Source organism: Ambystoma mexicanum, chromosome 3p (assembly GCF_040938575.1).
Source record: "Ambystoma mexicanum isolate Mex_15411 chromosome 3p, UKY_AmexF1_1, whole genome shotgun sequence".
Classification (NCBI taxonomy): Eukaryota; Metazoa; Chordata; class Amphibia; order Caudata; family Ambystomatidae; genus Ambystoma; species Ambystoma mexicanum.
The window spans coordinates 352,529,872-352,544,313 of record NC_090925.1 but is presented as its reverse complement, the minus strand read 5'-3'; the positions used below and the strand labels follow the sequence as shown (position 1 = coordinate 352,544,313).

The window sequence follows — 14,442 nt, the reverse complement described above, 5'->3', positions numbered from 1 at the left end:
ACAAGCTATGACAAACTGTAGGCTCCAATCCCATTGTTGCTATGACGTGGGGAGAGCTCACCTGACAAAACCCTGCTGTCTTTTTTGGGTACAAAAGGTTCCTGGTGGATGACCGTGTTGGGACGGGCTTTGAAACATGCGGCTTCCTTCTGCTGCCTCAGCTCCTCTTCAATCTACAGAGGAAGACTGGTCAGTTACTCAGACTTCTACACCAGCAGGTTACCTTGCTGCAGAGCTGGTGTTAAAAATGCAAGTCTAATGACATTCAAATCACAACTCCACCATTTGCTCGACGCCATCTTGCAGAGGATACATGATCACTCCCTTCACATGAACTCCTCCAAAAAAAAAAAAAAAAAAACTCTACCACCCTTCCCATTATTTTCCTTCTGATTCGATTTTACTTCTCTTAATTCCGATTTTGTTCCCCCCCCCCTTGTTTGCCAAATTTGGTCTCTTGTTCTTTCCCACATTTCTGCATCCTCTAGCTGCTCTTCATTGGCTGTCCTTCCCAGCCAATGTTCATGTTTGCCAATTAAACAGTCGTAGCTTTGCCCCTACATCTTGATCGTGTATTCTCCAAACTCCAATCATTTCTCTATGTACCGTTAACCTCCACAATTCCCATTTTCAACCCCCTCATTGAATGATCTTAACTCCTAGTCATCCCCATCGCAAAGAAAGTACCACGAGGTTTGCCCCCTGCCCCCTATTGTTAATGTAAATTGGTTTCATTTGGAATAGTGTACATCACGTGCTCTGAACATTTACATATAAACTCATGCCACACTCAGTCGGTGTTATCTTCTAGACAAACCAAAGTTACATGTTGTTCAATTCACTATATTTTTTGTATTCACCAGTGGCAACTGCATACTTCACAGTCCAGCTCAAGTCCATGCACACATTGGCTCACATTCTCCAAACAAGACATCTGCTGGTCAAAAGTGCCTACAGACCTGCTGTTTCCAGCGCTGTGATTTCTTTGCTGCCCGCTCCTCTATTTGTAGGTGAAAGGGCTGTGGGTTTGTAACAGTTTTCACTTTTTTTTCAGGCAGGGAAACTTGGTCAAAGTGAGGAAGAGGCAGGGCTTTGAATGTTGGCACCTGTGAAAGGTGAAACAGTCAGACAAGTACAGGATCCTTCCCATTTAAAGCACATTGACTATTTAACCACCAACTGAAACTGCTTGCATGAGCCTCCCTCCATCTAAAAGAAAAACCAGATATGACGCACCTCCTCCTTTCTTAGTTCTTCCAGTTTCTTCTCCTTCTGTGCCCGACGCTCTTGATCTCTAGAATCAAAGGAGAAGGGTGCAGGCTCCACCGTCTTTTGTTCTTGAATTTTAGGTTTAAATGGAACACCATAGTGAGGCATGGGATTGGCTTTGATCACTGGAGCCTCTTCCTAAACAGGAGGCATGCAAACGATTTATTCAATGTTTACTGGCATGGTCATGGGAGAAATAAAGAAAATCAATAAGGACTAGGTTTTGTCTGAAAACATACCTGCTCTTCTTCAAGTGCAGGTCTACGAACTCTGTACTTCAAAGCAAAGGCTGGTGACTTGGGGACTGTAGGTGCAAGACATATCTTCTCTGGAACACCCTAAAATAAATCTTTAATTAGTTCAGTGACGAAATTAAAGGCTCAATGCTACAGGTCCAGTGTGTGCTCCTTCTTACCACCACTTCCTCAAGCATTTTTGTTGGACAAGGCCTTGAATGAAATGTGAACCTTTCCTCTTCTGGTTCCTCCTTTTTTGCTTCCCGCTCCTGAATCCTCTTTTCAAGCTCCAAATTGAAGCCTATTGGCTTGGTGGGCTCTTTGACAGACTGCATCTTTGGGAGGACCAATCCTCCATCCAAGACCCTGGGATCCAATTCCTGGGCACGGAATTTGTATCTGTAAAAATCAGACAACCCCAATAAGATTACAGTATGTGCCATAGAGGAGCCAGAAAAACATGCAATTCAAGGTCATGCAGTAGCCATATGAAACACTCTAGTACAAGAGATTCTCAAGTGACCTACTGAATAACATGAACCAAATGATTAGAACTAAACAAACAATTAGTGTGAAGACTTTGGAAGGTCAGTTTCACAGGATTAGCAAGATATGCAGAGGGCAACACTTACTGCTGAATTTTATCAAGTTCCTCAGCTTCCAGTTCAGCTGTACTTTTGCACGTCACTGGCCGGTGGCGCCGTTTTGTCTCCAGCTGAGGAGTCTTGGGATTAGTCAACTTGGTTTTCATACATTTGATAGGAGATGGACCTGGACCTTTAAAGAAAGTACAATACATAGTCAATGGGGGTGAGAGGTTATCACTGCAGAAGGCCGGTTTAGCATAGTTTGCCCACTCCTACAAAACTGAAGCACTCACAAAACCAGTCTTTCACAGTATTGCCGAGTAAAACAAAATGTTTTCTACGCAGAGGCCTCACCAGCAGCTAGTCAGGAACCAGATAACTCTGCATGCAGCACAGAAGGGGAGAAACCCCATTGTCTCCCACTTCCAAATGACAAACTGGAGAGAATGAGGCAACAAGTGCAGGACTACTTTTATATAAACCTATGCAGGTTATGTGTAGATCTCAGTAGTAGCGTTTGAAATAGTGGGAGCGATTTAGCTTCTGCATCTAGCCTAAGAGAGCCTGCTTAGCCTGAAACTAGGTGCGATACAAACAAACCTGTCAAATTAACTTTTTATTGTGAATTAGTTTACATACAAACTAACACATTACCACAACCAAGGACACTAGTGTCTTTTCCTTGACAACTCGTCCATTAAAAATAATTTTATTTTGTTAAAACTAACTTCCAAAATTCATTCCTTCCAGTTCGTTAGGTCAGTGCATTTCATTGAGGCTTCAGTCGCCTCAGTTATCACTTTCTAGGAAGTTTATTCCAGCACACATTAGGCCTATTTTTTCACTGATAAAAAAAACTCTACCGTCTTCTGCCGATTCTGTACTTTCACCAGTAATACTGTTCTTTCCGTCAGTACTTTACACTGAGTTAGTGTCTTACCAATTCTGTTTTTTTCTTCTACACATATTCTGTTCCCCTTTTTCCTGTCCGCCACAGATAGTAATTTGAGAGATGTTTAACCGGATTCAAAATAATTGATCTCTAGGGAATTTACTGGCGAACTGCTGTAGGTATTTTATTCAATTTTCCATGATCACTTGCAATTTTTCTTTCACCTTCTGGGTTAGATGTCACATACACTGATGAATGTAGTGCTTCTAGATGTTTCACACTCTTTCAGTCGCTCAGTATTACAGATCCTTTGCCTTCTGGTTTCAAGTATATATGGCAGTGCTGGATTTTCTTCCATCATTTTCCTTAAATAGATTAAAGGATTTCCAGGTTATCACTGAATGCAGAGACTGCAGCCCCAGTTCTGTTCTCATTACCAATATAGGCAGATTGTTAAATCGTACTCAAGTTTTGGGCAAATTTCTCAATCTATGTTAAGCATTGCCTCTCCACCATAAGTTATGCAAAGTATCACTTTGTCAGTAAAAACTTAAGGGTAGTATCATTGTGAATTTTCCGTACCAAGATGAAACTTTACTAGTTCGGCTAACATCTGACCAATCGATATTGAACTGGATTCCAAAATATTTTTAATCAAATCTACTGATTCAAGCCCTCTTCCTCCAAGCTTCCATTGGAATTGTTTTTCCGCCCTCATTTTTGCCCATTTCTAGAATCCTTGTTTTATTGATTTTTAGGTCATTTTGTTGCATATATTCATAAATATTATTTATTCCTTTATAGACTGTTCACCGTTTGGTCAATTACTACAAGGTAGTCTGCGTAGACCAGTGACGTTATTTTGGCGTGGTTTATGAAGTTGGTGGATTTAGGTTGCCATCCTTTGTCATTGCCGGTAAATCTGCCATGTAGAAATTTAAAAGGGTGGCCGCAAGTGGGCAACCCCGTTTCACATCCTTTTGATTCCATTTCTTTATATAGATTTCCTTTATCCAAACACCTGTTTTTTTAATGAAGCCTTGATCATGGATAACAAGTCAACTGGGCACTTCCATTTGAGTTCTCTTCTATTCACACTATTCACAGCTTCTTTAAAAAAAAAAACCAATAAATGCGATAAACCGCTTAGTTGCTTTTATTGCTTCCAGTTTTACTAATGAGAGTATGAATAAGTTCAATTCTGTTCTTGTATACATTGTAAACCCTGTTTGTCCGGGACAACGATCTTTGTTTTTTCTGCCTAAGTTGATAGTTCTTGCAAATGAGACGCTAAGATTTTTCTGTGGACATCCAATAAGGCGATTGGCCTATACTTGACAGGATCCATTCTGTGCCCCTTTTTATAAATGGCAATTATTCCCAATGTCCATGTTGCTGGCAGTTTTTTGTTACTACGATGTAGTCAGACCGTCTCTAGGAATCCTGCCCATTCTTCTGGGTTGCGTTTAAGGACAATATTCAACAGTCCATCAGGTCTGATATCTGAAGAATGTTGTAGTTTAATTCTATTGTATATTTCATGTTCTGTCAAATCGTTTTCCCAACATATTTCTCCCTAAAATGTTCTGCCTCATTAGCCTTGTTAATAGCAAGAACTTTGGAAAAATTTCAATCCAATTTGTTGCCAGGATTACACTGGGCAGCCGGCTTGCTTGGTTAAGCGTTATGTTTTTCCCACATTTCTTTCGCAGTCTTATCCTTCAGCGCCATTAGCATACACTCTTCCTGCTCTTGTGCTTTTTTTCTTAAAACTTGTCACCCAGTTCTTATACCGTTTCAGGTGTCATGCTCTTTCTTTCGCGGTCTGCCAAGTTTCTCGTGCTACTTTCCCACTTTTGTTCTCTACGATTAATTTAACTTTGGATATTTGAAAAGGTTACTCAAGAATTAGGACAGTTACCATTTAAAAGAATTCTACATAACGTTCAAAAAGTTAGTGTTTCTCCTGGATAATGTTTGGGGCACCGTGTCTTCACTTCCAGTTCCCCAGTACTAGCGTTCATTGAATCCTAATTTAGAACCACAGAGTAGATATAAGTGTTAGGTAGAATTCTCAAAAATGCGCTAATTCCCTCCACCTTCGAGACCCCCAGCAACTTCGCTGGATTTTGAGTTACCTGGAGAGAGTGAGACACCCCCCCTCTACTCCCCCCCCCCCCATGTATTCTGTGATTTTATACACGGTTTCATTTGGTTATGGAGTCTAACCAACTCCATAGGAATCTTACAATTGTGTCAAAAAGCACCTTCAGTGCAGTGCTGTAAATCTTCCAGATTTCCCAGGATTTAAATACCTTCTCTGGGATCAACCGTTTCCCAGAGCAGTAAAGTGAAATTGACTTTAATTAGCATTGTACTTGCTAGACCTAGCACACCCTATCTTACTATAGCGTGCTGGAGGGGTTACTTAGTATCCCCGGTGTCTAAATGCCCATGTGACATGTTTTGTGTTACCCTTTCCTCAATTGAATGGCTGGTGGCAGTGGTTTTGTTTTGATCTACCTTGGTTTGCATTTACTGCGACCGTTCCGCGGCTCTGGTAAAGTAACCGCGGGAGCCATCTTTCAAAATTGCGTCCAGCCATCTTCACTTAAATGGTGCCCAATCTTTTTTCGCCAGGTCCTTGTGAAAAAGTCCTTCTAGAGAGTTTCTCTGCGCGCCAAACCAGGTTGGGTCTCTTTGTTCATTTTGCCTTTGGCAGGGTTTCTGAGAGAAACTCGCTTCTGGCGCCCGAGTGTCTGGGGTAGGCAGGAAGTGGGGCGGGGGGAGGTGTCCGAAACTCCCTGTACTTGGTCTCCTAGGAGACCCAAATGCATTCTGGTGAATGGCTGGCTGACCAGGACAGCCACCCTGCTGGGTGAGTGACAGCTAACCTGGCATGAATGGGAGAGAACTGACTAAAAGGCAGAGTTGACCACTAGACGAAGAAACCGAAGAAGAGCTTGAAGAGGATGCCTACCGCAACTCCTGGACCGTTGGTTTGCCCGGTGAAGCAGAGCTGCAGTGACTACTTGCCAAGTTCACATCGTTAGAGAAGCCCCTGCAAGAACGACTTTTCCCCTTTGAGTTGGTGGGAATAATCAACTCTAAATTAAGCCACCTGGACACCCACGTTGGAGCTGGTTGAATTTCCTCAGTTGCTGCAGGAACCGTATAGTCAGGGAGAAGGACACTAGATTGTGTGCATTACTTTTAAGCTGGCCTAAAGCTTTTGGAAGATCCTCCGGACTCCCACGAAGCAGGACTGACCAAGCCTGAGCCCTCTCAGCAGAGTGCAGGACACCAGAAGTAAGGCCAGTCCACCTTGACAGCCAGGAACCGCGCTCATTGCTATTTGCTGTACCGCAAGGAGCTGAAACGCGACACGGCCACTGAAAGTAAAGTTTGCCGGTTGCCAGTTTTGATAGTACTGGTGCAGTGCAGTGCTGGAGTCCCCAGACATCCATCCTTCTGTCCCCACGACTGAGGCCCAGGAACAGCGAGAGCTGCAGTGCTGCACAAGAATAGAAGTCACCATTTGCATCTTTTTCCTTTGCCAAGGTACTGTAAAACAAGTCTTAGAGAACTTACCTCCTACTGTAGAAGTGCTTGTAACTTCAACAACTCACGAGTCTAATCAGCTTGTGGCCCTACATTTGTTCTTTTCTACTAAGAACTTGTGCCAAGACTTTTCCATCACTTACCAGAAGTGCTTTATCCTATCCATAACTTTTGCCAATTGACTTTGGCTTAGCCTATTGAATTGATGGCTCTTCTAGTTAACTCTAAAAGTATCTGCACTGCTTAAGAATGTTTGTGGCCTCGTGTTCCAATAACCTTTGCCTTTTACCAACTTTTAAAGAGTATTCTCAATGCCAGCAGTAAGGTATTACTGTCCCCAGCACCCTTGTTACTGAAGTCACCTGTGGGTGTAGGTTGGGTCTGTGGGCCATCCCAAAAGGCCCTTGTCTGATTCAGAAGTGTACAGCATTGAAGTAGATTAGTTACAATTCTATTGCTCCCTTCTGAAGAAGGCTTTATAACTGATGTTTATGCAAGAAACCTAGAGTGTAAGAGTTTATTTGAATACCTTCAACTGTGAATCTTTGTGCAACTCTAGTACAGCTCAGATTTCACCTCTTGAGATAAGCCTGGCTGCTTAACACGCTACCAAAACTGTAGTACAAGCTTATACCAAAGGTTGCGTTGCCTATACCTGTAATCATAGTTCGTACTGTTCCCAGAGGGTACTACATTCAAACTTTGCCTAACAATCACCAAAGAACTAAGGGTCATCATATACGAATTGAGGGAGGGAAGAGGGTGAAAGCACCTTCAATGATGGGACGGGCACAAAGAAAACAGTGAAGCAAACAAAGCATGCTTAATATCAGGGAAGTGATCACAATGTTCCAACATCCTTTGAATTGTGCAGAATTTCAGGCCAATAATAGAAAAACTGCAGTAACTATATTGTCTCGATATTTAACTGGCATAAACCCACCCTCATTTTGTTGCCGACTCCGGAGATGATAGCGGGAAGGCGTATTCTTGTGGAAAGCCTCAACTTGCTGAGCAGTTGACACAAATTTGCATGGTTCTGCTACTTCTTCGTCCAATTTCCGCTTGTTGCTCTGGGATAGATTGAAGGGCTTGGGAACAGTGTGGCCACCTTTGGGTATACGAGCCTGTAAAAATATAAAGAACCATACAAATAGTATCAACTGAAATGCCCTCCTGCACAAATGCACAATAATGTAACAGGAAAAGCAGCCACTGGGACCCAGTCTCTGGCATCCTCCACAGATAACCTATCCACTGTAGGAGTGGAAAATGGCCCAAACTTGCAATATACAAAAAGTAGGTAAAGGCCATTTTATCAAAAGTTCCCATCTAAGCTTTTGCACCATTTACATAGTATTTATAGATCAGTGCACTACAGGCAGTTTGGTTATCAGTTACCTTGCCTAACCTGCCTTCAATTTTTAAGACTGCATTTTTCTAGCAAAACCACCCTAAAAATGCAGTCTATAATGCTGGAAAGCGTGGTCATATGTAAAATCTCAAGTGTTCTGTATGGGATTGGTATTGCTAAATTCATACTAGTGTGAATACCGATTAGTTGGGGTTAAACCTTTTTCATCTGGGGCCATTTTGTAGCTTTGCTGTGGTAATCTGTTAGGTACCAACTGACATTTTAACACATTTCACATAATCATTAGCAAAAGAGATCTGGCTTTACCTGAAGAGCACTCAGTTATCCATTGTTCAATGCATACATTGACGCTGGCAACCTGGATTGGTGACTGAAGAATATTTTCCTAGAACCCTCGGTAACGAGTATGAAATTCTTTCCCAATGGAATGGGTTTCAGCAAAAGGTTGCATCAAACTCCTTTGGTTTATTTATGGCAGATAAATCGGGCCTCACTCAAGTGGGCGGTGGCTTGTGATGAGGTACAGGTAGTCCCAATAGACAAGGAGAATACACAGTTATTGGAACATATATACTATACAACAGAGTCAAAGTTAAACACATTTGTAGTTGTATTTGGGACACACAGTAAGAGGCCTTTTAGGAGCATGAATTATTTCCCCAATATATTCCCTGTACCCAGTGGTAAACTCCATAATCCTGCAGAATTTGTCCATACCGGGGAGCATCTAGCGTGCACTCTGAGCCGTTGAGAGTGGCTCCATCATTCCTCAACATGGACTGAGCCTCCTATAGCAGCTGAACCATGTGCAGTTCTTGACGTGCCACAGAAGGAATGCGAAGGTACCCGTGTTTGAATTCCAATGCGTGCCCTTGATGAATAACGTCCAGCACCCATTTGTCCATAGTGATGGTCTTCCTCTGGTCAGCAAAGTTAGATAGCCAGCCTCCCACACTGGTGTGCGAAAGTGGGATCCAGGTCCACGGCCAGTTCAGGCCTGCTTGGGAGTTTGCATCCTGGCGACGACAACAGGATCCTCTGCTGCGAGCGGCTACTGTAGGCTTCCTAGGTGGTGGTGGTAGAGTGGGAGGGCTGACTATAGTGGAGGGAGGGGCAAAGATTAGCCGTTGAAGGACCTGCCCAACTTCCCTCTTGAGGAACAAAAAGGATGATCTCTGCCGCAGTGTCCCAAAAGAATGCACAGTGCCGGTCTTAATTGATTGGAGCGTCTCGTCCACGGCCTTGCCAAACAAATTCTCAATCAAAAGGCATGTCCACCACCTTTAACTGTACATCTGCCCACAAGTCCGTGGCCTTCATCCAACCTAGGCATTGAAGGGCCACATCATGGCCCCTCTGGGCGAACCCAGAATCTGCAAGGTGCAATGCCACTGATGGCATAGTCCAAGGTCACCTCGCCCTTCTGAAACAGGGTCAGAGCTTAGGCCTCATTGTCTAGCAGGAAATCCAATATATCGGCCCAAGCTTATACCAACGCTACCTGTTGTAGGAGACGAGGTCTAGGGCATTGGCAGCCTGGCTGGTGAAAGCCGCCGTGTCAATTATGTGTTCACCCATTTTTAGACCCCTGGCCTCAGGTAAGCATTAGTGCGTGCCCCAGGTCCAGGTTTGTGCATACTTTCTTTTTACAATTTCGCCCAGTGCGAGCCTCGTGGTCCACGATTGCCGCTTGAGCCTCCTTCTCCCAGTCCCACCTCCTGCCCCGTCCCCATGTTCCTTATCCTGGACCCAACCCGGGCAGCCCTCTGCGGCTAAGGGGCCAGAGTCAAAGGGCAGCTCCAACTGAAGCTGCTCCAAGACGTGTCCGCAGGTGTCCGCAGGGGAAGCCATTGAAGCGAACAGACAACAAAAACTAAGTGTGGCATGGGTGGGGTGTAGAGCAATTACTCTACTCCAGAAAGCCCATGCCACTCTACCATAACGTAGACTACTTTAGACCTACATCGTGCATACTTCGAGAGATTGGTGACCACCAACCTAAATCTATTTTTGGATAGACTGTAAATGTTGCCTTGCATTACTTACTGACATAGCTGACAATGTAACTATTGCCACACTTAGATGGAATTCTTAACTTCAGCCTGTGTTGCATCTAGATAAGATTATGAATGTTAGCATGTGCCACACTCCGGTGGAATAGTGAAGGATAGCAAGCATCACACAAGACATAATTGCAAGTACAGCAATGCCAATTACCCAATCTACTAACAATTTCTCCCCTCTGCATACACCTCTCAAACTCTAACCAAACAACCACAATCGTACAACACAACAATCCGCACAAACTTCACTGCAATAACAAAACAAACCACACAGACTCGCACAACAGCACACGACGACTACCGACGGTAAAACACCAACCCCAGCCAACAGACCCACCGGGCCAAGGCTGCCAACAGCACATCACTGCTCTCTTGCCCTTTTCTAGCTTATTCCCACTAACTCACCCCCTCCCCTTTTCAGAGCCGCCAGGGGACCACTCGGTGGTGATAGTGCGCAGTACAAATATCCTTTAACACCAACATAGCACGGAGCTTTTCCCTCTTGATTCAGGGGCACCATGGACAATGGATTGGAGGATAGTATACTGGCAGTGGCCGACAGTCCAGCAAAGGCTGATACCTCAGGAACCTGGGAGTCAGAGACCCTGTACTCCTCCAATCGATCCCTCTTGGAGGATGTGGTACTTTGCGTCATCAAGGCCAAACCTTCCTCCCAGATGTCATCCAGCAACGGGACAGACAAGTCTTCCTTGAGGACTCACGCCGTTGGCAGAGAAACGCCTGCGGTACCAGCTCCGGTACCAGACTGAAGAGTTCAGACGCTCTGGATATCATGGCGTGGAAATAATCTCTTCCGGCGGAGATGCCCCAATCAGTGCCAAAAAGGACCCACCATCCGCCAGGACATGATCTTCATACTAGTCTATGAGCGGCTATGATATCGGGAATAGTTTTTTGAATGATTTCGAATTTGTGGCACATTTAAAAAATGTGGGGTGGATTAAGGTTAATATTTATGGTGAGAGCGCAGGGGGGGTGGGGTCTCCCTGAATTTATTCATTTTAAAAAAAAAAAAATGAACAGTAATTTCCCCCATTAGTTTCTGTCCTGCGTGGTGGCTCCTCCTCCACAGGTGTTAAGGCCCTACAGGGCAGCGATGGTGGGCACTGAGGCCCAGAAGAACTGGTCGGGTGTTTTGGCCTATCAGAGCTAGGCAGACGCTTAACCCTGGGAGGACTCCTCTGTGGGCTATGGGCCTGGCACCAGGGTAGCAGGCAGCCTCTGTTGGATCTCAGACACCAAGGTATGAAGGGTAGCAAGCATGTCCAGCGACGTGTCCCTGGGCGCTGGCTGGGGTGCAAATGGAGCTGCTTAAAAGGGATCCAGACTGAACGAAATGGATGATCAGGCTCCTCATATGCAGATCCCTCCTGGGACACAGGCCAGAGGACCCCCTTCGTGGTCCACGTAGTAGTCCTCAGGCAACTGGTCATCAGAACTGGTATAAAGGTGTGGGGAGGATTTCTTCAGAGACACCACCAGCACCAGAAGGGGCATCCTCATGGGCCTAGGCAGGAAGTCCTTTTGAGGCAGCAGCTCCCGAAACCTACCCGAATCCTTTGGGAATGATGGGAATCTCCCCATGGGTGGAATTCCTGCAGCAGTCATGGTTGGCCATTGTTGGGACCGTAGACATGGTAGTTGCCGGGCCCTTCAAATTAATGATGATGGTGGTGGTGGTGGTACAGACAATAGCCGATGAGGTAGTCGACGGGGCTGAGGTTGAGAAAGAAGCCTTGGAAGACTAAGAAGTCGCCGTCCAAAGTTGTGGTCCTGGCAGATGATTGTTTTAGTCGATGAGGCTTTGGTGGACCACCCTCTCCCCCCGCCCCCCCCACAACCTCCCCCTTTACCCCCCATGGGCATCTCCTCCGTAGCCTTGTCCTTGGAATAGCATCTGTGCTTCGATGGTGTCAGACTTCCTCACTGAAGGCACCCCACCAACTGTTAGGTTCACTGTGGACAGAGATTGGGGAATGAACAAGTTATTTACCTTTAACTATTGCTCTCCAGCATGGGTCTGGCATGGATTCACATGCTCATGAATATTCCCAGTCAGGCCGGGAATCTTTTGTAAAATAAAAAAAATAATCAAGCTATTTCTCCTCGAACCCAATTACTGAGCCCAGGGTCATACTGCCCCCAGCCAATGGCTGCCCTCTCCCAAGCCCCTACTCTGGCAGCCATCTTCAGATTTGATAAGCACATAAAGTGGCAGTATGACCAAGAAGAGCAGCAGAGGGGGACAGCGGGAGGGTGTACATGTGAATCCATGCCAGACCCATGCTGGAGAACAATAGTTACAGGTAAGTAACTTCCTCCTTCTCCAGCATGGGGTCTGGCATGGATTCACATGTGAACCCTCCCGCTGTCCCCTCTGCACAAACTCCAAAGCTTCCCTGAAATATTAGCAGAGGCATTCGCAATTCTGGTAAAACAAAGCAAGAAAGCGGGATCACCCATGGACCCCTGTCCCCCAGACATATACAAATCAATCCTTGCGCAAGGATCACCAGCAGAACTCTACAGAAACCTTCTAAATCTTTCACCATCAACAGGGACTGTACCAAAGATCTTCAAATCAGCATACATCTGGCCACTCTTGAAAAACACAAGTGGTGACGTAGATGACCTTTCCAACTACAGGCCGATCTCTAACATCCCTACCCAGCAAAACTTCTAGAAACCTACGTATATAAACTAACCCAAGAACACGTAGAAGAACACCACCTGCTGGACCAAGCTCAAAATCGGTTTCAGACCAGCAAGAGGAACGGAAATCGCATTACTATCCATCTGGGACGATCTCAAAACCAACGCAGACTCAAACACTACCTCAGCCCTTATTCTGCTCGACCTCTCCGCAGCCTTTGACACAGTTAACCACGACACCCTGACCAAAAGACTAGAAGACATAGGCATAACAGACAGCACTACGCTGGACCAAATCATTCCTAGCAGACAGAAGCGGTATGGATAAAACCTTTTAAATCAACCCCACGAGTTAACGACTGCGGAGTCCCACAAGGATCCTCACCATCTCCACTATTTCAACCTCCATCAGACTCCGGTCATCAGAATCTTCAAAAAATACAACATTACATGTTACAATTACGCAAATGACACTCAGATCTACAAAATCAAAGACACCGATGCTGACCACTCAACCCTAACCGACTGTCTAAAAGAAGTTTTCAACTGGATGGATGCCAACAACCTGAAAATCAACCCAGGAAAAACAGAAATCATTATCATATCCAAAGACCATGAGAACGAAACTACCATCCCACGGCCCACGGAAATGGGAAACGCATCAACACCAGCGAAGGTAGTAAATCTGGGAGTCCTAATGGACAACACCCTAACCCTGGAACCGCAAATAAATGCAACAGTGAAGAGATGCCATTTCCTCCTCCACACAGCGAGAAGAATTCTACCTTTCCTCTCCTTCACGCACAAAACACTCACTATTGTTGCCCTAATCATGTCAAAAATCGACTACGCAAACAGCCTCTACCTCGGAATACCAGAATACCTCTTGAAGAAACTGCAATGGACCCAAAACGCAGCAGCAAGACTACTCAAACTATCCAGAAGAGAACACATCACTCCAGCGCTAAAAACACTACACTGGCTCCCAGTAAAACATTGCATCACCTTCAAAACAATGTGCATAACACACAGGGCAGTCATCGGACAAGAAGCAGAATTCCTACAAAAGAAAATAACAGTCTACAAGCCAACGAGACCCCTCCGATCAAGCAACGAAATCCGCCTGGGAACACTAGCCTGCGTCACATCTAGATAGAATTGTAAATATTAGCATGTCTACACTTAGCTAGAATTGTGTACACTAGTCTGCGTAGCATCTATATAGAATTGTGAACATTAGACTGCATCAAGTCTGGATAGAACTGTGAATGCTAGCATGTCCACACTTGGATAGAACTGTAAATGTTGGTATGTCCATGCCTGGATAGAATGGGAACATTAGCCTGCATCACATCTAGATAGGCTTTTGATTGAAGGATAGCATGCCCGCGCCTAGATGAAACTCGATTGTTAGCCTGTGCCACACTTAGAACTGAACACCAGCCTGCGCTGCTCCTAGACAAGATGTGAATGCTAGCATGCCCACACCTAGATAGAACTGGACATTGGCTTGCGCCGCACCTAGATAGGACTGTGAAAGGCCAACAAGTACCACACTTAGAAAACTGCGAATATTAGCATGCTAAAGGTCAGGCAACCCACTAACCAAAATAAGCTCAAACCCTGCATACTTATCTCACTCGCACACGCGGACTGACACCGATCCAATACCTGCACCAAAGCTCAGTATCTGGTGTATACCGAGCTGAAGCTGCCAACAGAACACCACTCATCACTATCCTACTCCCTCTTCACCTTACTAACCCATCCCACCTTATTGTTTACA

The 14,442-nt window shown here is 45.0% G+C and overlaps 1 protein-coding gene across 7 annotated transcripts in view; it reads right to left on the bottom strand.

The window, feature by feature from the left end:
• Positions 1-14,442, bottom strand: part of LOC138580440 (targeting protein for Xklp2-A-like) — a 180,921-nt gene that overhangs the window by 27,066 nt on the left and 139,413 nt on the right. For all 7 annotated transcript variants that reach the window (XM_069650984.1, XM_069650985.1, XM_069650988.1 and 4 more), the window contains 7 exons: positions 7,489-7,672; positions 2,138-2,282; positions 1,685-1,904; positions 1,509-1,607; positions 1,237-1,407; positions 960-1,106; positions 62-173 (listed from right to left, as the gene is read on the bottom strand). In XM_069650984.1, coding sequence (XP_069507085.1) covers positions 62-173; positions 960-1,106; positions 1,237-1,407; positions 1,509-1,607; positions 1,685-1,904; positions 2,138-2,282; positions 7,489-7,672 — 1,078 coding nt within the window. The remainder of the gene's footprint in view (positions 1-61; positions 174-959; positions 1,107-1,236; positions 1,408-1,508; positions 1,608-1,684; positions 1,905-2,137; positions 2,283-7,488; positions 7,673-14,442) is intronic.